Here is a 23,833-nt window from a genome sequence, read left to right on the forward strand (position 1 = left end):
AGTAGTTAGATAAGTCGTTAAGGAATCCGTACGACTTTACAGAATTGAATTCGGGCGTGTAGAACTCCTGAAATCGATCTTAGCGTGAGCGGTATTTTCTGAGCGTCGTTGGTTAAAAGTGTTTTGTGAAATGAGAGTTTTGAAATTATTAAAATAGCTCATTGTTTCGTGCAACCCGCTTTGGTGGGGATTTCGGTCGCTCTGAAAGGGCCGTTGTAGCTGGGTGAGGGCCGTTGTGGCGGCCCAGACACGACTTAAAGTCGTAAATAAACCCCAAAAATATTTTATTCTGTAATTTCTGACTTTGAGAGCTAGGAGATGACATATGAGTTCTTGACCTTTTTCCACCATTTTTAACGCTAAAGGTAAGGTTTTAACTCCCTAAATCTATTTTTCGATCCGTAGAACGTAATCTAATAGGTAAATATCGATGGGGGAGGGTTTTGATCTAGAATCTATGGTGAAAACATCCCTAAATTAGATAATTGGGATCATGGGTTGATATAGGGTTTGTTAGAATTGTTAGTAATCCCGGTAATTAGTGATTGTTTATTGATTTCCGTATTATATTGATTGTTTGCAGATCAAGAACAAGCGGAACGAATCCGAAAAGGGAAGGATCAAGTTTCTTAGGGTTTCAAGCTTGTTTCGAGGCATGTGATGGTTGTGATTCTATGATTGTGTGATGTATGTTTGTTCTTGTTTCATTATTATACATATATGTATGCAAATGTTGCATTATTGATCACACTTGTTGTAAATGAGATAGATGAATAACTATATGCCATGAATCACTTCTTGATCGTATGATTAATGAGAATGTACTTGTGATTGTGATTGTGGTGTGTTGAAAGGATCGGTTGCCACGTTTCGGCATACTAACTTGGATCGATTGCCACGTTCCAACATAATTATGGGATCGGTTGCCACGTTCTGGCATAAACATTGGATCGGGTACCACGTTTCGGTATGCTAACAATTTGGGTTTGGGTTCCATGAGAGGACCAATGACTTGTTATAAATGTATATTGTTGAGCATGTGATAATCAATATTGTATATGTTCAGTATGTTGCATGTTTATAATGTTGTATTGACTTGCTTATGTTACACTTAGTGGGATAGCCGCGTGATCCTACCAATACACTGTTGTTGTGTACTGATATTGCACTTGCTCTTATTTTTGTTGAGTACAAGGCATTTTCAGGCGGCTATTGACAGACCTCATTTAAAAGATCAATGATCATCGTTCGAATTCTAGGGTGAGTCAGTTCTTCCAGGCTGCCTTGAGTTCTCCTTTCGTCTATGTCCACATTTTGGACTTAGACTTTCTAGTTAGTTGATTTGTTCATTAGTTTGGGGTTGTGACCCTTCTTCTTTAGACTTGTTGAACTTTAGATGTTTGGTACATTGACTTTTAGGTTCTAGGTGTATTTTCCGCATTGTTAGTTGTTAGATCTTTTGGAAGTTTATGGAAACTTCAGTTGTGGCTATTATTCATGTTTCTGTATCCTTAAGCGCTTTAGTTTTTGGTTTAGTTGCTTGGTTTGGGTTGTAGTAGTGGTTCTCCCACCGGAGGGTTAGTGTGGGTGTCAATCACGACGGTCTGGGTCGTGACAAGAATCCCTTATATTTGATGGAATCCGGTTACATCCCAAAACGTCCTGATACAGTCTCGGTTTTGGATACATCCCTCAATGTTCGGATACACCGCGTCTTGATTTTAGATACATCAATCGACGTCTCGATATATCACATACATCGCATAAATAATGTTCCGATACATCGCGTATGTCCCGATACATCATAAATTTATGTATCCAACCAATACATCGCGTAAAGTGATGTATCCGACTGATACATTGCGTAAAGTAAGGACTTTTGTAATTTTTTCAAATGATAGGAAATTTTAGAAAAATAAAATAAAATAAATTGTGTATTTAAGTAGTTTTTCTTTAATTGTTTCTCTAAACTCGATATATGCAAAATAAAATATTTAAAATTTTCTATCCATTGAAGCTATTACACCCTATTATAACTAGAAGAAAAAAAAAAGCAAGACAGCGAAATGCCAACTTTAACTTTTTTATTCGTTTGATAAAGGAAGACCTTAAGTACTGAATTATTAAATTACATATATCGTTAGCTAACAAAAGAATTAAGTAGGCAAAGTAGAGCCACCTCGATTCAGGATGTTGAAATATTAATCGGATCGGAAATCGAATATTGGGGCAAAAGAATCTCTAGTGATATTTTTTGTTTATTATTGAAGAATGTATATATGCTTTTGCCGTGTGTTAGCAGTGTTTTAGGATTTGGCAGTAGTAGGAATATTAAATACTGATTGAATGAATATTGTAATATATTCTCCCATTTTCTGCTTTGTATTTCAAAGACAAGATAAGATTCTTAAGTGGAGAGTTAGTCATGTTTATCCCTTTTTTATGCTCAAAACATGAAAGCACGAATAAAACCTATGAACAAACAGCAATAACAAACTAAGGGAATCAATTCTCAATTCACTCACACTTTATTAAGATATTAAGATAACGACGTGATTACATAAAAATAGATCTTTTCGTTCTTAGTGATGATTTAATGATATGATAAATTAAAATTTAAGTAACAAGCAAAACAAACATTATACTTAAACTAATAATACAATACAAGATAATGAATAACAACCATCCAAACAAGGTGTTAAAGAATATTGTCTCCGTCCAACAATAGTTGTCCACTATACTATTTTGGAATATCCAACAATACTTGTCCAATTTATGAAATCAATAGATAATTTTACACTTAGTTCCTAATATCCTCTTATCATTAATTATAGTCATTTCTCTATTATATTTTTCAAGACATTGTATTTATTATATTCAAAGGGTGATATAGGAAAATTATCATTTATAATTTTTAAGAAATGTGTAAAGTCAATAGTGGACAAGTACGGTTGGACAGAGAAAGTAGAAATAAGCGACATGCAAATTAATTTTATAGCTAAAAAATAAAATATATCGCTAGTTTTATTTAGGAACAGATTACAAACATGTTATGTTAGGTATGTGAGTAATTTAGCGACAAATTAACGATAAAAGTTTATAAAAATATTAGTGTCTTTTAGGGATTTATGTGTTGCCTCGGTCTCCCTTTTGGCCCTTCGGGAATCAGCTTCGGTTCTGTTTTTGTTTTACTGCTGGAAATTAAATAGAGGATATTTCATCGGACATTATCGATCACAAAAAATATTGTTATTATATTTATTTTTTTATGACAAGGAAATTATAGTCATTATCCATAAGTTTGTAATACCTCATAAATTGCACAAGAGAGGTGAACCATACTAGAAAGGTTCATGCGAAGATTTAAATCTGAGATTCATTATTTGAGAGATCCCTACTTAACTAACCGAGTTATATTTGTTATTTTTTTTGTTTTAATTTGTTTGCTTATTTTTCACTTAATGCAAAGTTTAAGAAAATAATTAAAAAACTTTAATATTGTGGTCTTAAATTAAAGATATATAGATATACTAATATGACATTTAATTGTATGATCTTAAACATGACATGTGAAAACTAAAAAGTTAGAATTAAAGAATTGTTATTTATTGTATTTTGGTATCAAACCCCATGACTCTACGATAGTTATTAAAATAATATTGAGTATAATTAAATACCTGTAAAATTATTAATTAATCAAGATGAAATTTATCATTTTTAATTTTGAGTGTAATCTCGATGTAATTGTCATGAACTATAATTGACTATATATTAAGACCTTGGTTAGGACTAATTAGGGCATTTTGAATGAAAGAAGAGAAGAATTGAACCGATGGAGTCAAACACTTACGAGTGTTTTGATTATTGCTAAAAGATTAATTATTTTATGATTTCGTAAATAGATACTTTTATTAGTCCATAAAAATATTATTATATTACTTTCTAAAATATAAATTAATATTATGAATAAATTGAAGTTTTCTATTTTTTTTAATATATAGAAAAGTAAACTATATCTTCCGCGTATACGTATTTTCTGGATTGAAATATATGTATGTGATATATATTTGTTAGTACTTATAATTAATAATATTTATGAAAAAAGATATTAATTGAAGTTGTTTGTGAGTCCAGTTTGGAATTGGAGATTCAAAAAGTAAAAATTACATAAATTCCATTAGTTTAGGAGCTGTTATTTAGATACACTCTACTTTGCAATATTACATATCTTACCAGACTTTAGTGTGTCCATATACGTCTAGATGAATGTATCTCGAGATGAATGGGGTAAACAATAAGTGTTATTTATTCTAGATACATTGTATCCAAATGGATTCACATGTATCTGAGATCATAACAAATCTCGCTTGTCTCCCTCGCCTCTCTCCCTTCTCATTGATCACTCTCCTATGTATATGGTATCCCAGATACATAACAAACCTCGCTCGCTTCACTCTTTATTTTAGTGTATCTAATAGTAAAAATATATGTATTTAAGTGTATCTTCCTCAATATATGATAGAAAACTCTTAATTAGTGATACAATGTGTAATATTTTAAAAGTATAAATATACTAATAGTATATGTGATAGCGAAGTATATCTAATTGTTATGTATTTTCTCCTTTCAAAAATGGAAAGTTCATAAAGGACTGGTCACGTTGGAGTCCAATTTTGGAATTGGATCAAAGATTTGAAAAGCCTATAAAAGGACTCCAGGCCCAACAAATATACCCATTCCGAATGAGACAAGTTTTTCAATGTGAAAATTTTCATAGTTTAATTATGGAGTCATAACTCATAAGTATGTCCAAATTATCTTAATCGAATATAATATTTTTTTTATAAATGATGTTATATAAAGAGTCATGAAAAATTGTCATAATATAATTTTTTTTTTAAAAAAAATATGTGAGGAAAACGCTTTATAAAGATTGTGCGACTATTTTATCAAATCAAGAGAGCATACATTGTTGATAACAAAAAATGATTTCAATATTGATATAGATAAAGTCTCAAATTTTAAACACGAATAAATTTGTTGGAATGTTATTCTCTTTACTAGATCTTGTGAACCTCTTTTATATATGTAAACAAATTTTGAACACAAATAAACTTGTTTGAAATTATTTTTGATCCTATACTACTTTAATGATAGATAATATTTCTCACTTTAATACTCCTATGAGACATGTCCTAAATATATAAGTGGGAAAAAAAAAATAAAGCATATGCAAGCATGGAAAGGACTTTATTAGTGGGGTCATTATTTATAATTTATTAGCATAAGAGAATTAATTAACAATACCACTACTTTTCTTCCTCCATATTTCATTATATAGGCGATTAAAAAAAATAAAATTTACTAGTTAATCACCAAAAATTAGTGGTGATATTATTATATTAGAAATTTTAGATTCAACACTTGAATATAAAAATAAATAAATGATAAGGAGCGTTTTCTTTTAATAAATTTTATGCAATTCGAACTTATATTAGATGAAGTTTTTGCATTGATGGGATCATATTTGAAGTGATTTTCAATTTTTGTTCTTAAACATAATAATTTATAATTTTTGTCTCTATTGCTCTTTAATGAAATAGATCAAAGTATACTTAGCCATAACCTAATTTTGCAAGACATGAATTTAGAGAACAATTATCTCGTCGACATAAGTATTGTAGTAATTAAGTAAGGTAACATAAGTTGTGTACTATTTTGATAACCTAATTTCACCATATATAAGTTTAGAAATTTTTTGCCTCTACCGACATAAGTTCTATAGAAACTAAGTTACACCTTCTACGACAAAAGTTTTGTAGCAATTAAGCAACATAATTTGTTATATATTATGATATAAAAATATCTATTTATGTTACTACATGTTAATTATTTCGATGTTAGGAGGATTTTCAGTCACTTATTTTTTACTTATGCTAGAAGACAAAAGATTAAAATCATTAAATTTGAAGAACAAAAATTATATACCACTCTAAAATAGGAATATTTGTGCAAATAAGCCAACTTAAATTAATTGAAGTCTAAATATAAATATGGAACATAAAATTAGAAATCATAGAATTTTTTTTATTTTTCATTCGATATTCGATATACACGTTGAAGCCTGACTAAAATTCAAATATAGTAATCGTAAGACTTACTAACACCTATAGGTTCAAGACCAAACTCATACACCTCACTATCCACCCAGCAATATTTGACTTTTGCAATTGGCCAACTTATTTGATACTATTATTATATTAGTGCCATAAAAAAGGAAAAATACAGAATAATTAGATAAGATTTGGCATATTCCGTTTTCCCGCCGACTTTTCATGACTAGCCTGATTACATACACCCACAACAATTTTAAATAAACCAATAAAAATATAATAATAATAATATTTATTTATTTTTTTTAAAAAACCTAATGTAATGGTTGATTAGAAAATTTTAAGACGAACAAAAATCTCAAAAACCTCAAAATTATAATGAAAATATATATATGTAATTGCCGGTTGATTAGAAATTTTTATAATTACATTAGACCGTTTGTGGATATTATTTCTTAATATTGTTTTTGTTAGCATTAATTAGTCCTGATTTGGCTAAAATAAAAATAAATACATCATCAGTAATTGACTAAGTTATAGTTTGGTAATGGTATAGTTTTTGAAACAAATTTAAATGAATTTTATATATAATTTATTCTAACGCATGAAACTATAAATAATTTAATATAAGTCACTTAATTTTTAAATATTAGAAAAAAAGTGGATGAAAATAATAATATCACTAGTTCTTTTTTCGAGGAACTTACATAAGTTCCAGTAGTTTAAGATTTAATTACTTAGATATTTTATTCAAAATTTGTTTACTTAGATACACTTTAGTTTATAATATTACGAATCTTATTAGATTCTGATGCGTTCAGATACGTCAAGATACATGTATCTTGAGATACATGTGGTTACAATTAAGTGTAATTAATTCTAGATACATTGTATCCAAGTGAATTCATATGTATTTGTGATACATAACAAATACATGTGAATCACATGTATCTGAGATACATAACGAATCTCATTCACCTCCCTCCCTATCTCGCTCTCTACTTTCCCTATTTTAGTGCATCATGTAGCAACAAATACATGTATCTTCTTAAATATATATAACAAAATTCTTAATTAGTGGTAAAATATGTAATATTTTAAAATTATAGATAATAATAGTATATATGTTAGTGAAGTACGCCTACTTATGAAGCTTTTTCTTCTTTTTCCTGCCAAGTGCCAACCCACATCCACCCTATATCTAGTTAGGGGTGTTGGTGGTTCGATTTGGATCGGTTATTGATTAAAATCAAAGCCAAATCAATCTAGTCATTTTTTTAAATTTCTAAAACCAAACCAAACCAAATGAAAAAAATAACCATCGGTTTGGTTATTGTGGGTTTGGTTCGGTTTTTCTGATTTATACGATTTGAAAGTAATAATTTTTTTGAGGACGTACGTATCTCGATAGACACAAGCACCTAGTACATGAACAATCCACAAAAATGCAATTGTCGGTTCAACTAAGCTATTAAGTAATACTAAGTGATTCAATTAAGAGAAAATGTGATTATTTTATGTGAAGTAGGGTAGGTAAAAACTAAATTGAATTTTGATGAACTCGAACTTAGGACTCTTATAGTTGGGCTTGAGAAAATGGTAAAGTTAAAGACTTAAGTTAATTAAAATTTAACAAAATATTTATATTTTATTTATGACTAATATATAAATAATTAGAAAATTTATATATCGAATTTATCGGTTCAATTTGGTTATTTTGGTGGTTGTTTTTTAGTAAAACCAAAACCAAACCAAATAGTATCGGTTTTCAAAATTTAAATCCAAACCAAAAATCAATTTTTTTTAATGGGTTTGGTTCGGATTAAGGTTCAATTTGATTTTTTAACCATAGCTAGAGTTGTCAAAAAGGGTTGGCCCAGCCCCACCAAGCCAAGCCTCGCGGGCCAATGAATTTGAAGGGATAGGACGGGTCGGCCCTTCATTTGGTAGGGCCTGAAAATGCTAAAGCCAGCCCAACGCCGAGGGCTGGGGCGGGCTAGCCCTTCTTTTTAATTTTTTTTTCCTTTTCAAACTTATAATTCTATAACATCAAGAAAATAAGTAGATTTTCAAATCAAATATGGCAAACAATGATGTTGTTTCAATAACACTACCAAAAAATCTAGTGTAATTAGCATGTATCTCGCATACCAGATACGTGAGCGAGATAAGAGAGTGACAAGCAAGATGGAAGAAAGGTAAGGGCGTGGGATTTGTCTATATATCCGAGATACATGCGAATCTTCTTGGATAGAGTGTATCTAGAACAAATTAACATAATTTTGAGTCCATATAATTTAAGATACATGTATTTGGACGTACCAAAATCTGGTAAGATTCATAATATTACAACATAGCGTGTATTTAAATAATTAGATTATATACTAGTGAGATTATTGTAAGTTACCATTAAATAAAAAGTTTTGGCCATGAGCCGACCCCGATCAAGCCTCAAGGGCTAAGGGCTTATATGAGATGGACTTATAAGCCCTAGTTTTAAATGAGATTGAAAAATCTTATCACAACCCTACCCCAATAACGGGTTGCATTGGGCCGACCCATGGACTAAGCCTATTTTGACGGCTCTAACCATAACCATGAACACCCCTATTTCTAGTTAAGTAGGCGGAGGAGATACACCCAAACCTCTTTAGCGAAAAATTACTTTATATATATACATAAGTTTTATATACACATAATTTTCTTAATTAAATATGTATATTCTTTTGATATTTTAAGCCACTATTTATTTTATTTTATTTATACTAATAGACGTAAACATTTGACCAGAATTCTATTTTAGTATTACTAATTGTATGGACATGTACCACTTGATAATTATCATTATTCAAGATTCGCCCTACTATGGTGATGAAAAATTTGGTCAAATGGTGGTAGCTTGTCCTAGGATCACTATTTTTACAAAATAAAATAATTCTGCTAACTATCTCTAATTATATGATTTACGCCATATAATATTTATTTAAAAGAAACTATTATCTATCAGAAACTTTATCCTTGTAATTCTCAAAAAATAATTTAATGTCAGCCATAACTTATAAGTAGACTCATTGGTTCGGGATTATAGTATTGAAAAATTCTTTTACAAATTAAATTAGGTATGATACCTAATTTTTGGATGTGACATTGTTTATCATGCACATTGGAGCTATTTTTAGTTTTAATTATGTTTAGGGGTAAAATTAAAATTTAAAAATTTAGTCCTATTAAATTATTGAGTTATAAATTAATAATTTATAATTATTAAATATTTTTGAAAAGGATAAATATAATATTTAAATCAAAATTACTAAACTCAATCAAATATGTAAACTCACGATTATTTTCTTAAATTTAGATAGTTTTTACTCATGAACTACATATTCGAATAATACAATTGACAAGAGTTCTGATTTTCTGATTAAATAATATGAATTTATAAGTTTCACTTCATTTAGTTTATAGTTTTAGATTCATTTATCTTACAAAATTTATAAACCTATTAATAAGTGTTATTTGATAAAAACTCATATGTTAAAAGTACTTTTTATCCCATAAATAGTTCTCCCATTTTTTTTTTCATTTTTCATTTAAAAAGAAACACTTTAAATTATTTTCTCTAAACAAAATTTGAGAAATATTGATCAAAAGACGTAATTCAAGAATAAAAGAACGACGTCTTGAATGCTATTTGTTGTGTGGTTTGGTTAAGTTTCGATGATAAATCATCATATAATTTTTTTTATTTGCTCATGAAAGAAATTTCAATTATTTTCAATTTTGTTTTAGATATTCTTTAATAACTCAATTGTTTTTTAATTTAAATCTATTATATTATTAATATTTATACCCTTAACAATTTGATGATATTTCAGAGGAAAAAATTCTATTGAAAGCGTAACCCTTAAATAAACTCTGTAGGGTGCAATCTGAATTTAATCGAAAAGATGTTAAGTATTATCCTTATTGTAACACTACCTGCACCACGTAATTCAGTACCAGTTGGGTGCTGTATAAAAATTGAAAAAAAAGAACCTTCTTATTATTTTGTGGCCAGAAAAAATCTTAATTAATTTTTCAAAAACTAATTTTTATTTTATAAAAAAATATCTTCAATTCTTGTTGGAATATTGAGAAAATCCTAACGACCACGTGAGTCATGCGTGGCACCAAATCACTACCAAAGAAAGAATCAATCTTTAGTTTCTTCTCCTCCTTTTTTTTTTTTTTTTCACAGAAGAACAAAACATGGAAATTAAATAAAAATTGTTGAAAGGAATAAATAATAATTATGTAGAAGATTTTTTTTCCCTTTTTTTTTTTCACAAATAAAGCCAAGATTTCACATCATTATCATAATAGTTATGATACCTTCATCATTATTATAGGGTGGCTCTTTTTGTGAAAGAGGAAAAGTCAGAAGAATAATAAATATACTATTTTTTTTATAGGGTTTGGTATTAAATTTCCTTTTCCTTTCTTCTTGTGGCTTTTTCTTGGTTATGCCGTTTCAATTCCAGGTAATATATTTTCCCCTTTTTCTTGTTTTTCTTTATTTTTATGTGATTTTGGTATTTGGGTGTGGATTTTCTTGATATGTTGAGGTGGGGTATTGAGTTTTTGATTAGATCTGATAAAAGATTTGTTTTTAATACTGTTTATGATTAGATATGAATGTTTAGGCTGTAAAGTTTGATTCTTTATTGATTTGAGTTTGAATCTGAGGCTAAAGTTTGATTCTTTATTGATTTGGTTTTGAGTCTGAGGCTAAAGATTGATTCTTTATTGTTTGGGGGTTTGAATCTTGGCATACTGTTGTTTTGGGTATGAGTTGGAAACCAATTTTTTCGATTTATTTGAGTGTTTGTTGTGTGTGTATATGCTGTTTGGGAATCTTTTTGTTAATTGGAACTAGTGCTAAGACTATTGGTAATAAGGGTTTGTTTTTTTATGGTAATTTTGTTAAGGAAGGTGGGAGATTGGTTTAGGCTATATAATTAGATTTTTGTGTGGCTATTCTGTGATGAATTTATGGGAATCATGGTGGTGACTGAGGATTTAGGATGAGGTTAAGTTTTGGTTTGAGCACAACTGTATGTTAGTATTCTGTTGAGGCTTGGAAAAAGTTAGTATTCTGTTTTGAAGAAAATTGATTGTTCTGAAGTTCTTTGAATTTCAGAGTTTTTTAAATGAGGAGTCTTGTAATTGTAACTAATAGTGTACGTTTGTACTTATATAATCTTGTACCACTATGTAATGAAAGAATTGTATGACAGTATGAGCTTTGAGCTATGAATTTGACATTGGTTTGTTGTTTATTCTTAATCCAACTATTTAGTGCTTGTTCCTACTCTTTGATTGCTAGATGGAATATGAGATAGTCACAATATGATTTGGAAGGCGGGTATACAGACAGATTTGTAGTAAGGGTTATTGTTACCTGCTAATGTCCTAATGATAAACTTGAAGTCTTGGACAACCATGAACAAGCTGGTTTTTGTTGTTCTTATCTAGGCAAGGATGTTGATTGGGATCCTTGATTAGTGTGTTTGCATGTTAGCATAATTGCATTACTGAACTTGTCAAAATGTTGCTCTGTCGTCGTCTTTCTCAAGCTTGATTTTTCGTTTCTATGGGTGTTCTCCTTTTATTTAGTATTGTGCCTTGGACATACTGACCTTTTTCTCTTGGTTATGATTTTTTCAGGGTCAATTAGACTTCAATCCCAACAGAATAATATTGTTTAGGACATGGAGCAAGTCTGCCTTTTCTCAGATAACTTTGGGTACCAAGCTTTCTCATTTCAGGAAGTCCTCGATTGGCGGTTCCTCATCTGTGGAGATTTCCTTGTTGTTTCCTTTGTCAATTGCACATAGTTAACATCTGCTCTTGAGTAATCAGTACAGGAGACCATATGCCATTTCCACATAAGCTAAGTGTTGGATGTTTAATGCAGTTCCACTAGTAAGCAGCACATCTTATGATGTCAATTGTGACTGTACTGTTAACTACCTCGTGCAAGTTTTTTATTTCTAGCGCATCACCGATAAGACACCCATTCAGGACCCTTTGGAAACCATCCTCTGAGGTACTGCTGTGGGCTGTACTTTACCTTGTTATAGTGCTTATATATTCTAGTAGTCTTACATTATCTCCTCTGTCTCTATTCACTACAGGGCTAAATTCAGCAGACATATGTATGATGTTTCTATGCATTGTTGAGAATTAGTTAGCTCTTTACACACTTGCTTCGGGTTTGGTAGTTTCTAGAGACCTCTTCTTCACAATTCGGTTGACTGAAGACTTGGTATCAGACAGAAGTGTTATTGGAGGCAAGGAGCTAATGTGTTTTTGAGAAAGAAAGGTTCTGTGACTTGGACGTATAATTTGATATGTTGAATTGAGCTATTTGAATCTCAGTTAGCTTTGAAGTGGTATCATGATGCACTGCAGCACTTGCCTTTGCTTGCTTTCTCTCACCTGTTACAGTTTTGGTCTTTCTTCTGCCATATATCTTACAAATAAGGCTGTGAAGCCCATCCGTCCTATCATTGCTGATTCTGCCGTCATCAGTTTTGCAGAAGGAAATTAAGGGTGATTTGCTGAATCAGCCAGGCCATAGTTCCTTTTAGTATTTTTTTTTCTTTTACAGTCATCCCGAGACAGAAATCCACTTTGTTTATGTGTGTGTCGTCCCTATACTCCATTTAATAAGAGTCCTACGTGCTATTGAAGCTGCTGAAATGGAAAGGTTGTGGTCTCATTTCGCTTATCATTTTTTGTTTTTATTGTCCCGACTCCTGTATGCTTATCTAATCCTTCTTAATGGTGCAGGTACCAGATAATTAAAGAAGTTGGTAATGGTACGTTTGGCAATGTTTGGCGTGCACTTAATAAGCAGACTGGTGAAGTGGTAGGTGTTAGGAACAACTTAGAACCTACTGATGTTGCTGAATTTTCGAAGTCTTCTAATACTATTCATTTGTCTAACACAGGTTGCGATTAAAAAGATGAAGAAGAATTATTATTCATGGGAAGAATGCATAAACTTGAGAGAGGTCAAGGTTAGATGATTTCCTTCCTTTGGCCATATTTGTTTTTTTCTCTGCTGGGAATTCAATAACCGTGAATTCTTTTGCAGTCTCTGAGAAAAATGAACCATTCAAATATTGTGAAGCTCAAGGAAGTGGTTAGGGAGAACGACATTTTGTATTTCGTGTTTGAATACATGGTATGTCATGGTTTACCTCTGTAATATATATTTGCGACCAGTCAGTTGACTGAATGTCTAAGTTTGAACGAGGTTTTGCAGGAGTGCAACTTATACCAGCTTATGAAGGACAGAGCAAAGCTTTTCTCAGAATCCGAAGTGAGAAATTGGTGCTTCCAAGTATTTCAGGGTCTTGCTTACATGCATCGACAAGGATATTTTCATCGTGACCTTAAGCCAGGTGTTTTGACCTTTCCTCGTTTTTTGTCTGTAAATGCTGTGGATGATGATGAAGAGTTGGATTTAACATAACTATCTTATTGTACTATATGTACTATACTCTTTTGTTTTCCTGTGAGAACCCTTAGTCTTGAAGAGATCAGCATTCCTGCTCCCTTCCCTCCAACAGCTTAAGCTCAAATTCTTTATTTATTCTGGCTCTTGCTTGCATATGTCATTTTAGTTTTCTTTGTTTACTGCTTTTTGAGTTGGGTTCACTGAGCTAAATATGCATTCAGGATTTATGAGATATACTACAGTCTACAAGGCACCAAGGAAATCTAGAAGAGCTTATACATTTTATTTGTGTTTGTTGTGTAATATGCATGCAGTCGTGACAATCTGCATGTTATAGTTCATTCCTTCGTGATCTGACCCATTTTAACATGTGATACTGATGGTTGTGCAGAGAACTTGTTGGTTTCGAAAGATATAATTAAAGTTGCTGATTTTGGTCTTGCTCGGGAGATCAATTCTCAGCCTCCGTATACGGAATATGTATCAACACGTTGGTTAGTATGCTTGCTCTTCTATATGTTCATTCGTCTAAATGGTTAGTTTATTTTTTCCTTATATCAATTATGTGGCACTGCAGGTATCGTGCTCCTGAAATTCTTCTCCAGTCACCCATCTATGGTCCTGCTGTCGGTATGTAAATGATGCACACTATCTGTTTCAGCTATTTCTTTCTGGATGTATATTGATTATCTTTCAATACTCTGCAGATATGTGGGCCATGGGTGCTATAATGGCTGAGTTGTTTAGTCTTCGTCCTCTGTTTCCGGGTTCAAGGTATGCATCTGTGGTTATAATATTGATTTCTCTGCGACCTGCATAGAAATGTATATAGAAGAGGAGAGGGAGGGATGGTGGATTGAAATGTCATTTGCAATCCATTTACGTTCTGATGACAGTCGGCTGTATGCTTCTTTTCTTTGGGTGCAGTGAAGCAGATGAGATCTACAAAATATGCAGTGTTATAGGGACCCCAACCAAGAGGGACTGGTCTCAGGGACTTGAACTTGCTAGTGCTATTAACTACCAATTTCCGCAGGTAACATAACTCTTCCTTGATATGAAGCTATCTGTTGTTCCGGAATTCTTTAATGGAAAAAGAATTGCTATTCTTAAAGGATTTTCAGATTAGCTCCCCCCATCCTCTTCTTTTTTGCTTTTGATTTCAGTTCTTTGCCTTTCAACTATTGAAAAGGAGGTCCTTTTAGTTCCCCTAACGGAAAAAAATGATATTAACTAGCAAAGTGATTTCTTTTGAATGTGGGTTGACACCTTCCCTGGTTTTATTTGGCAGGTTGCTGGTGTAGATCTTGCTTTGCTAGTTCCATCTGCCAGTGAAAATGCTATTAGTCTAATCACGGTAAGAGGTGGCTAAAAACATTCGTATCACTTTCTTAATTGTTCGCAACATTGACATATATGCAACCTTTCTGAATACACTTCTAAAAGGGAATGGAATATCTGATAGCTTGTCATTTCATCTTTTTCTGTTACTTGCTGCAGTCTCTTTGTTCATGGGATCCTCGTAAGAGGCCGACGGCAATCGATGCTCTTCAGCATCCTTTTTTCCAGGTGGACAACTCCTTCCATTTTTTAACTTAATGTACATAAGTCAGTGTCTGTCTTTCTATTAAATTAGATGATATCATTTGTGATGTGGCAGAGTTGCTTTTATGTACCTCCATCACTACGCACCAAGGCTGCTGTTGCTAAGACCCCTCCTTCTGGTTTGTACTGTCTTCTACATTACTAGTAAGGAAACCTGGGTTTTATGTTGTTATGGTGAACTTAAAAGGACTTTTTTATCGTAGCTGTTGTGCGGGGTGCAGTGGAGCAGAAGTACAAGTGGTCATCTGGGTTGTCACACAATCCCAAACCTAGCAACAACTTCTCAACTGTCAAGTCACAGCTGCCGTTTAACGCAGGTGACTATAAGAATTTATAGGATTTTACTGTGATCCAGCTAAATCAGAGGCCTAGTGTTCTCTGGACTAACCATCCGATGTTTTTCTTTCCGGGATTTAACTGTGAAAGAACCATCCATCCTTTTAGCTACACAAAAACTTACCTCTTTATTCTGATTCTTATTCAATTGTTTCCCACTGAAACTGTGTAACAGGTGTACAAAGGAAGCTGGATATGAATTATCAGGTATGTTTTCCTTGGAAACAACCTTTTCTTATTTTTCCCATCTGATAGACGAGACAAATGTTGTGGCTAGATGTAGGGGTATTCTACCTGAATCTAATTTGTGCAGACAATTGTTCAGGATCCAACGAGGAATGATAAATTCCTGCAAGGCTCTGTTAACCAACAACCAAAATATCGACCTCCTGGAAGGAACATTCCAAGCGATCCAAGTGAGTCATTCAAACTCCCCTCTATTGGAATACTTGTATTGTTGTGCCCTTAAAGCTAATTTTTCTTTTGAGCTTGGCAGTGGTTGGTTCCAGACTGCAGAATTTTGCCGTTTCTGATGCAGCTGACAAGCTGGGAAACATGAATATTGGCTCTGGCAGAGGACCTACAATGCAGCCAATAGTTAAGCCAATGAAGGCAGGAGGATGGCATGGGCAGCACGACTTGTTCCATGGACGGTCTAAAGAGTTTCTTCCGGGAAGAAGCTTTTCGAGGAAAGTTGCTGGATGAAGAAATGTCATAGCTGAGTGTCCTACTTTGTTCTAGTGTTCTATTCGCGATAATAGCCTTTATGTGCATGGCTAAATTTGATGTTACTTTGGTGAAGCCAGCAGTCTTTGTGCTTTCAATATTTTTGTTTAGTTTTTGGTGATACTGTTACATGTACGATGTTCAACATGTTTTGAATAATGTATTTCCTTGTTTTGCTTGAATAAATGGTTTTCCTCTACTCTCACTGATAGCATCTTTTGTACATAAATTAAGTTGCCTTGATTAAACTAGAGAGATTAGCAGATTTCTAGTTTTGATCACACCAGTAATAGAAACCATCTGTTTACTGTTGTGAGTAAACAAATTAAGTTTTCACATTGTTGATGTTTGACATTAGGTAGAAAACGATATAATACAACGCGATACATTATGGAATAATAAGTAATAATCATCAAAACAAGATAATACATTATGGAATAATAAGTAATAATCATCAAAACAAGATAACACATTATGGAATAATAAGTAATAATCATCAAAACAAGATAATACATTATGGAATAATAAGTAATAATCATCAAAACAAGATAATACATTATGGAATAACAAGTAATAATCATCAAAACAAGATAATACATTATGGAATAATAAGTAATAATCATCAAAACAAGATAATACATTATGGAATAATAAGTAATAACCATCAAAACAAGATATAAAGATCAATTCAGAACAAAGAAATAATAAGTAATAACCATCAAAGCAAGATATAAAGATCAATTCAGAACAAAGAATGATTATACAAATGAAGCAACACTAAAAAGCTCTGTTTCCATACTTACAAAATTGATCATTGAGCTAAAGCTCGAGATAACTAACTAAAAAAAATATGAAAAAAATAAACATGTTAAAGATCTACTTGATCCCTCATTTGAACTCGAAAATAAAATCTTGAATTGCTTTTCTCCCAACGAATGGAAATGGCATCTTTTTCTTTGAGATTCCTCCTTTTGACAAAATCCTTTGTCCATGCTTTGACAAGGTGAAAGCTATTAGTTGACCATTTCTTGAGAGTCAAAATATGGCTTGTTTGTGTATCCATATCAAATACAGTAACATCAACTCCGCACAATTGTTGACAAATTATGATCCGTTCTTCCTTGTTCATGAAGGGTAATATGTAATTATTCACGTCTTGTCGAGATAGTAATAGCCTCGAAGCTCCATTCACATCGCTTCTAGTTAGCTTCTTTGTTATCCAGTGACCTTCCTCTCTGTTTGATTCTTTTGTCAGCTTGGGTTTCTTGAGCGGGATGAATTCCTGTAACAAGGATCTTTTAGGAGCAGAGTTACCCAATGCATTTACCTCCCGACTTGATGAAGCAAAACTAGAAGAATGTTGACTATCAATGGAAGATTGGGCTGTCGAAGAGGTGTTGGGTAGGGATGGCTGAGGAGTATTGTTTGCAATTGGCTTTGAGTTTTCATAAACTCGTGTAAAGAGAGTCAAAAAAGATGAATTAAGATTGTCCTTGCCGCCGTCTATGGAAGAGAAATCAACAGTAGTAGTAATTGGTTTGGAAGCAGCAAGATTTTCAGAAACTTGGGGAAAGAGAGACAAAGTAGTATTAGAAGACGAGTAGTGATGAGGAAGAGAATAGCAAATTGGTTGGGCATCAATAACACTGTCTTCCGAAAATGGCAGAGACATTAGAAAATCGTCGGAAAATTGATCACCAATTTCCATAGCGTAACTAGGAGAAATAAAGGAACGAGAATAGTAGAATATTTTGGAAATCATCCTTTTATAGATTTGTATAGTTTTCCCATTTTCGATCAAACTCGGATTCTGTGTTAAAAAGGAAAGGATTCACAATTTTAGTTGGTATATTATTTGAGTTAAAAGAGTTTAAATTAATTAATTTATTATCCATTTCATATTTTAACATATACTATATGTTCAAAAATTTTGAAGTTGAAAATATTTTTTAAAAACAAACTCAATTTTTTTTTGTGGGGGGGAGTGGCCGGGGTGGGGGGTGGGTGGTCGAGGATTGGGATGAAAAAATAAAAATTTGAAGCTGAAAATATTTTTTAAAAAACAAACTTAATTTTTTTTCTTTTTGAAAGGGGTGGGGGCTGATAGGGGGGCGAGGGTAGGGGGTAAAAACATAAAAAATTGAAATTAGAAATATCTTTTAAAAACAACTTTTAATATGTTTTTGGGAGGGGTTGGGGGTGGGGTAAAAAAATTGAATTTAAAAACAAGCTTTAAATTTTTTATTTTTTTTTGGGGTGGTGGTGGTGGTTGGGGGGGGCTGGTTTGAGGGTAGGGACAAAATAAATTGATTTTTTCAACAAAAAATAATTGTAATTTGAAGTTGGAAGAGAGTTTTGGAAAATGTTTTCCTTAAGTTTTGAAGGGAAGTCATTTTCGTTAAATTTGAGAAAAATGAGTTGATTTGAAAAACATTTTCCAAAACATTTAACCCAACCAAACATGAGAAAATTGTAAAACATTTTCCGGAAAATGTTTTCCTTCATACCAAACACACCCTAAAAGTTATAATAAGCAATACTTTATGTTTCTTGATTTATAGGACTGTGTTTGACCGAACACAGTAGCAATACCATAACTAGAGAAATTAGGATTGTACATCGGTTGATTCAATTTGATTAGAAATTTATTGATTTGACTCAACAATTATCAATCTGTATCTGTAGACATGTAAAATCATTATAGTCATTAGGATATTGACTTATCGATTATTATTTTAGTGGTTATTGATCGCTATCGCTTTCATTATTGGTTTAACCGTTAAGGTTTGACACATAAATATAATTGAAGATCACTTAGAAACAAGGTGACAAACCAAATGACCGATGCAAATGAGTTGACAGATTGCATGTTACTCAAAAGCAAACAGTGACACACTGTAGAATAAATTAAATCCTACGTTAAGGAGTTTATATATTGAATAGTATAAATATAATTTATTAACCAAAATATCGACCTCCTGGAAGGAACATTCCAAGCGATCCAAGTGAGTCATTCAAACTCCCCTCTATTGGAATACTTGTATTGTTGTACTCCTAATGCTAGTTTGTCTTTTGAGGTTGGCAGTGGTTGGTTCCAGAGTGCAGAATTTTGCCGTTTGTGATGCAGCTGACAAGCTGGGAAACATGAATATTGGCTCTGGCAGAGGACCTACAATGCAGCCAGTAGTTAAGCCAATTAAGGCAGGAGGATGGCATGGGCAGCACGACTTTGTTCTAGTGTTCTATTCGCGATAATAGTCTTTTATGTGCAAGATTTTTGTTTAGTTTTTGGTGATACTGTTACATCTACGATGTTCAACATGTTTTGAATAATGTATTTCCTTATTTTGGTTGAATAAATGGTTTTCCTTAGCGTCATTAGAGTTCTTACAATAATGGCGCATATAGTATGTATACATTGCATCTTTTGTACATAAATTAAGTTTTCACATTGTTGATGTTTGACATTATGTAACCAGAGAAAACGATACAGTACAATGTGATACACTATGGAATAATAAGTAACAACCATCAAAACAGGATATAAAGATCAATTTAGAACAAAGAATGATTATATAAATAAAGCAACACTAAAACACTTTGTTTCCATATTTACAAATTTGATCATTAAGCGAAAGCTTCATATAACTAACTAAAAAAAATATGAAAACATAAAAATCTTAAAGTTCTACTTAATTCCTCATTTGAACTCGAAAATAAAATCTTGAATTGCTTTTCTCCCAACATATCGAGATTACGTCATTTTCTTTGAGATTCCTCCTTTTGACAAAATCCTTTGTCCATGCTTTGACAAGGTGAAAGCTATTAGTAGACCATTTCTTGAGGGTCAAAACATGGCTTGTTTGTGTATCCATATCAAATACAGTAACATCAACTCCGCACAATTGTTGACAAATTATGCTCTGTTCTTCCTTGTTCATAAAGGGTAGTATGTAATTATTCACTTCTTGTCGAGATAGTAATAGCCTTGAAGCTCCATTCACATCGCTTCTAGTTAACTTTTTTGTTATCCAGTGACCTTCCTCTCCATTTGATTCTTTGGTTTTCTTGCGGGGGATGAATTTCTGTTCCCCCAATGATCTTTTAGGAGCAGAGTTACCCAATGCATTTACCTCTCGACTTGATGAAGCAAAACTACAAGAATGTTGACTACTAATGGAAGATTGGGCAGTCGAAGAGGTGTTGGGTAGGGATGGTAGAGAAAGACAGAGATCAGTGGATGACGGAGGAGGAGGAGGGGGAGTAGTGTTTACATAAACTCGTGTAAAGAGAGTCAAAAAAGGTGAATTAGGATTGTCCTTGCCGCCGTCTATGGAAGAGAAATCAACCGTAGTAGTAATTGGTTTCGAAGCAGCAATATTTTCAGAAACTTGGGAAAACAGAGACAAAGTGGTATCAGAAGACGAGTACTGATGAGGAAGACAATAGCTAATTGGTTCGGCATCAATAACACTGTCTTCCGAAAATGGTAGAAAATCATCGGAAAATTGATGACTATTTTCCATAGCGTAACTAAGAGAAATAAAGGAATGAGAACAGTAGTAATATTTTGGAATGAAAGAAGAAAGGCTGGGTAATGGTCCTTTTTATAGATTTGTATAATTTCTCCCATTTTGGATCAAAGTCGGAGTCTGTGTCAAAAAAGGAAAGGATTCACAATTTTAGTTCTGTTTTTGGTATATTTATTTGAGTTAAAAGAGTTTAAAGCTTGTTCACGTGTAAATGTTACCAATTAATTAGTTTATTATCCATTTCATAGTCGGATTCTGTGTTAAAAAGGAAAGGATTGACAATTTTAGTTCTGTTTTTGGTATATTTATTTGAGTTAAAAAGAGTTTAAAGCTTGTTCCCCTGTAAATGTTACCAATTAATTAATTTATTATCCATTTCATATTAAAATCAAGAAAATTTTATTATATTTTTTCTTTTTTACCTTTAGTATTAAATAATAGGGAAAAAGGACAAATATATCCCTAAACTATCGTAAATTAAAACAAATATTTTAACATATACTATTTGTTCAAAAATCCCCGCCCCCCTTAATTAGCTAAGTAGCGTAAAAATATCTTTGCTACTAACAATTGCTCCAAAAAAAATAAAAAAATGAGCCCTATTTTAAAAAAAAGTTATTCTGAGGGGGCAGTTACGTCCTCCATTTAAAGCTCAAGACAAATGCTTCTAATTGTAAAAACTTGAGCAAACTTTAATATCGAAGATTATGAGATTATTTTGACTATTTAAAATGATAATTTTTACATAATTTCAATAATAAGTATTATTAAAGTTTAATTGTCAATATTATACCTTGTGTAATTTCACAAATTGGTATTATAGAGGATAGTGTGTATACCGATCTTGTCATATTTTAATAGTTTTATTTTCGACAGACCCTTGGTTCAAGAAAAAACACAATAAAATAGTTTAGAAAAATAAATAACAAAGATGTAGAAGCCATAACAAAATACAATAAAATTTAATTATCAACATTAAGTTTTCAATTAAAAAATTTGTTCATTTGTTTCCTTTAAAACTGCTTTGGTTCTCGACTAAAACGAACAACTAAAAGTTATGATAAGTAATACTTTATGTGTCTTAATTTATAGAAATGTGTTTGGCGGAACACAAGAGCAATACCATATCTAGAGAAATTAGGATTGTACATCGGTTGATTCAATTTGATTAGAAATTTATTGATTTGACTCAATAATTATCGATTGGTTATTGATCGTTATCGCTTTGATTATTAGTTTAACATTTAAGATTTGACACATAAATATCATTAAAGATCACTTAGAAACAAGGTGACAAACCAAATGATCGATGCACATGACTTGATAGATTGCATCTTACTCAAAAGCAAACAGTGACACACTGTAGAATAAATTAAATCCTACGTCAAAGACTTTATATATTGAATAGTATAGATATAATTTAGTGAAAATTACAACATTATATTACTTAAGACTTTAATTAACAAAATATCAATGTACTTCTATTTAATTATAAACATAGTTTTTAAATTACAGACATAACAAAATAATTAATTTTTGTATTTAAGTTTATTTATTTTTTCAGATTTTCCTCTCTCATGCCTTTTGAATTACGTGCATTTAACGTGGAGATTAATTAGGGATATTAAATTTTTCCAATATTATATCTCCTATTACAGTTCCATATTTACATGTTTCATTGATTATTATAAGGATCATATTTATTTTTTTCCTTTTTGATAACTTTTTATTTTCCAATAAAATTGGTGTTGTTTTCAATAGGAGAGTTATAGTTCCTAGGAAAGTTTTACCATTTTTCTTTTCTGCCAAACGTCTAACCCCTTCCATATTCTTCTGTTAAAATTTTTTAACCCTTCCATCTTCTTCTTTTCACATTCTTTGTTGAACAATTTTCACTACAGTTCATAGCTATACCATCCGATTCACCATAGTTTCGCCATGAATAGGACTCCGAGTTTGATTTATAATAGAATATTTCAACAGAATTTGTGTGTGATTGGTATAGATTGTATAACAATGTGTGAGATTGGTATGTAATACCAACATGTCAGACACTATATACCAGCATTATTACATATTATATCTTAAGTAGTTGTTAAAAGATTCGATGTATGCTGTTGGTATATAATACCAACATTTCATTCAAACCAAAATCTTTTACTTTAAGTAGTGGTTTTCAGATTCAATATTTTAGGTTGGTATATGTTACCAAATTATCAGTCAGTATATTTACCCATTTTTATCATTATTTGTATTTAAACAACTATACCAATTGTGTATGTTTAAACAACTATACCAATTGTGTATGTTCTGGGTATTATATAGTACAACCAATCATTATTTTTAACATTTTCAATATTTTGGTATATATTACCAGAATATCAGCCCATATATTTACCCATTTTTTTCATTATCTGTGTTTAAACAACTATACCAATTGTGTACGTTCTGGGTATTATATAGTATAACCAACCAATATTTTAAATATTTTTTAGCATTATTCAACTATCATATCAAATTATTACGTTAATGATGTCTATTATTAATCAACCACTCACTTTAACTAGCTTTAATTGTATTCAATGTTCTTTTTTCACCATAAGTACACCAATTGTGCTAGATTTATTTGTATGTTACACTAGTATTCACTCATAAGTTATATCATTTTTTTTTTAACATGTTGTCAATTATCTAAGTCACCCAGAATGCAACATTGTATGACAAACACGAGAATACCAAACATGTATGCCAAACAAGAGAATACCAAAGAAATGTCAATTCAAGAGTAACCAAAGTTGGATAGAAGTGCATTTGTCAGTTTTAAAAAATTCTGAACTGTTGGAAGAAAATATCAACAATAATAATTGAAAATAATACAACAATGTTAATTCTGATAAGCAAATTTGAGGCAAGTCTTTTTGTTATGCCCTGATGTACCACATTTACTACAAGTGACTTTACTCCTCTTGTATTTTCCTGCGTTGAATCCCTTCTTTCGATCGTTACTTGGTGGT

General features: G+C 31.7%; 4 protein-coding genes across 7 annotated transcripts in view; 1 reads left to right on the forward strand and 3 right to left on the reverse strand.

The window, feature by feature from the left end:
• LOC125826461 (60S ribosomal protein L13-1) overlaps positions 1-991 on the reverse strand; it is a 196,701-nt gene extending 195,710 nt beyond the window's left edge. The window contains exon 1 of the mRNA XM_049505798.1: positions 981-991. The gene's annotated coding sequence lies outside the window, so the exon portion shown is untranslated. The remainder of the gene's footprint in view (positions 1-980) is intronic.
• A 9,344-nt stretch (positions 992-10,335) lies between these two features.
• LOC125827216 (cyclin-dependent kinase F-4-like) overlaps positions 10,336-23,833 on the forward strand; it is a 36,687-nt gene continuing 23,189 nt past the window's right edge. The window contains exons 1-18 of one of the 4 annotated variants that reach the window (XR_007442973.1): positions 10,336-10,633; positions 11,820-12,201; positions 12,290-12,864; positions 12,948-13,026; positions 13,109-13,177; positions 13,255-13,344; positions 13,426-13,564; positions 14,012-14,114; positions 14,198-14,250; positions 14,328-14,394; positions 14,548-14,656; positions 14,912-14,977; positions 15,121-15,189; positions 15,281-15,344; positions 15,429-15,542; positions 15,737-15,768; positions 15,887-15,977; positions 16,058-16,347. Coding sequence is in view for 3 of the 4 variants with exons in the window: in XM_049506578.1 (XP_049362535.1) it covers positions 12,857-12,864; positions 12,948-13,026; positions 13,109-13,177; positions 13,255-13,344; positions 13,426-13,564; positions 14,012-14,114; positions 14,198-14,250; positions 14,328-14,394; positions 14,548-14,656; positions 14,912-14,977; positions 15,121-15,189; positions 15,281-15,344; positions 15,429-15,542; positions 15,737-15,768; positions 15,887-15,977; positions 16,058-16,266 (1,362 nt within the window). In the remaining variant the exon portion in view is untranslated. Of the gene's footprint in view, positions 10,634-11,819; positions 12,202-12,289; positions 12,865-12,947; positions 13,027-13,108; positions 13,178-13,254; positions 13,345-13,425; positions 13,565-14,011; positions 14,115-14,197; positions 14,251-14,327; positions 14,395-14,547; positions 14,657-14,911; positions 14,978-15,120; positions 15,190-15,280; positions 15,345-15,428; positions 15,543-15,736; positions 15,769-15,886; positions 15,978-16,057; positions 16,493-23,833 lie in introns of those variants that run through there. The other 3 variants (XM_049506578.1, XM_049506577.1, XM_049506579.1) reach the window with 3 other exon arrangements.
• LOC125826364 (putative B3 domain-containing protein At1g78640) lies at positions 17,156-17,995 on the reverse strand. Its single transcript, XM_049505670.1, has one exon. The coding sequence runs from the start codon at positions 17,993-17,995 to the stop codon at positions 17,156-17,158; it is 840 nt and encodes a 279-aa protein (XP_049361627.1).
• LOC125826365 (B3 domain-containing protein At2g33720-like) lies at positions 19,980-20,813 on the reverse strand. The gene has a single exon (XM_049505671.1). It carries the CDS (start codon positions 20,811-20,813, stop codon positions 19,980-19,982), a length of 834 nt encoding a protein of 277 aa, XP_049361628.1.

Source organism: Solanum verrucosum, unplaced genomic scaffold, assembly GCF_900185275.1.
Source record: "Solanum verrucosum unplaced genomic scaffold, falcon-dt-bn FXZP01000060.1, whole genome shotgun sequence".
In the NCBI taxonomy this organism is placed as follows: Eukaryota; Viridiplantae; Streptophyta; class Magnoliopsida; order Solanales; family Solanaceae; genus Solanum; species Solanum verrucosum.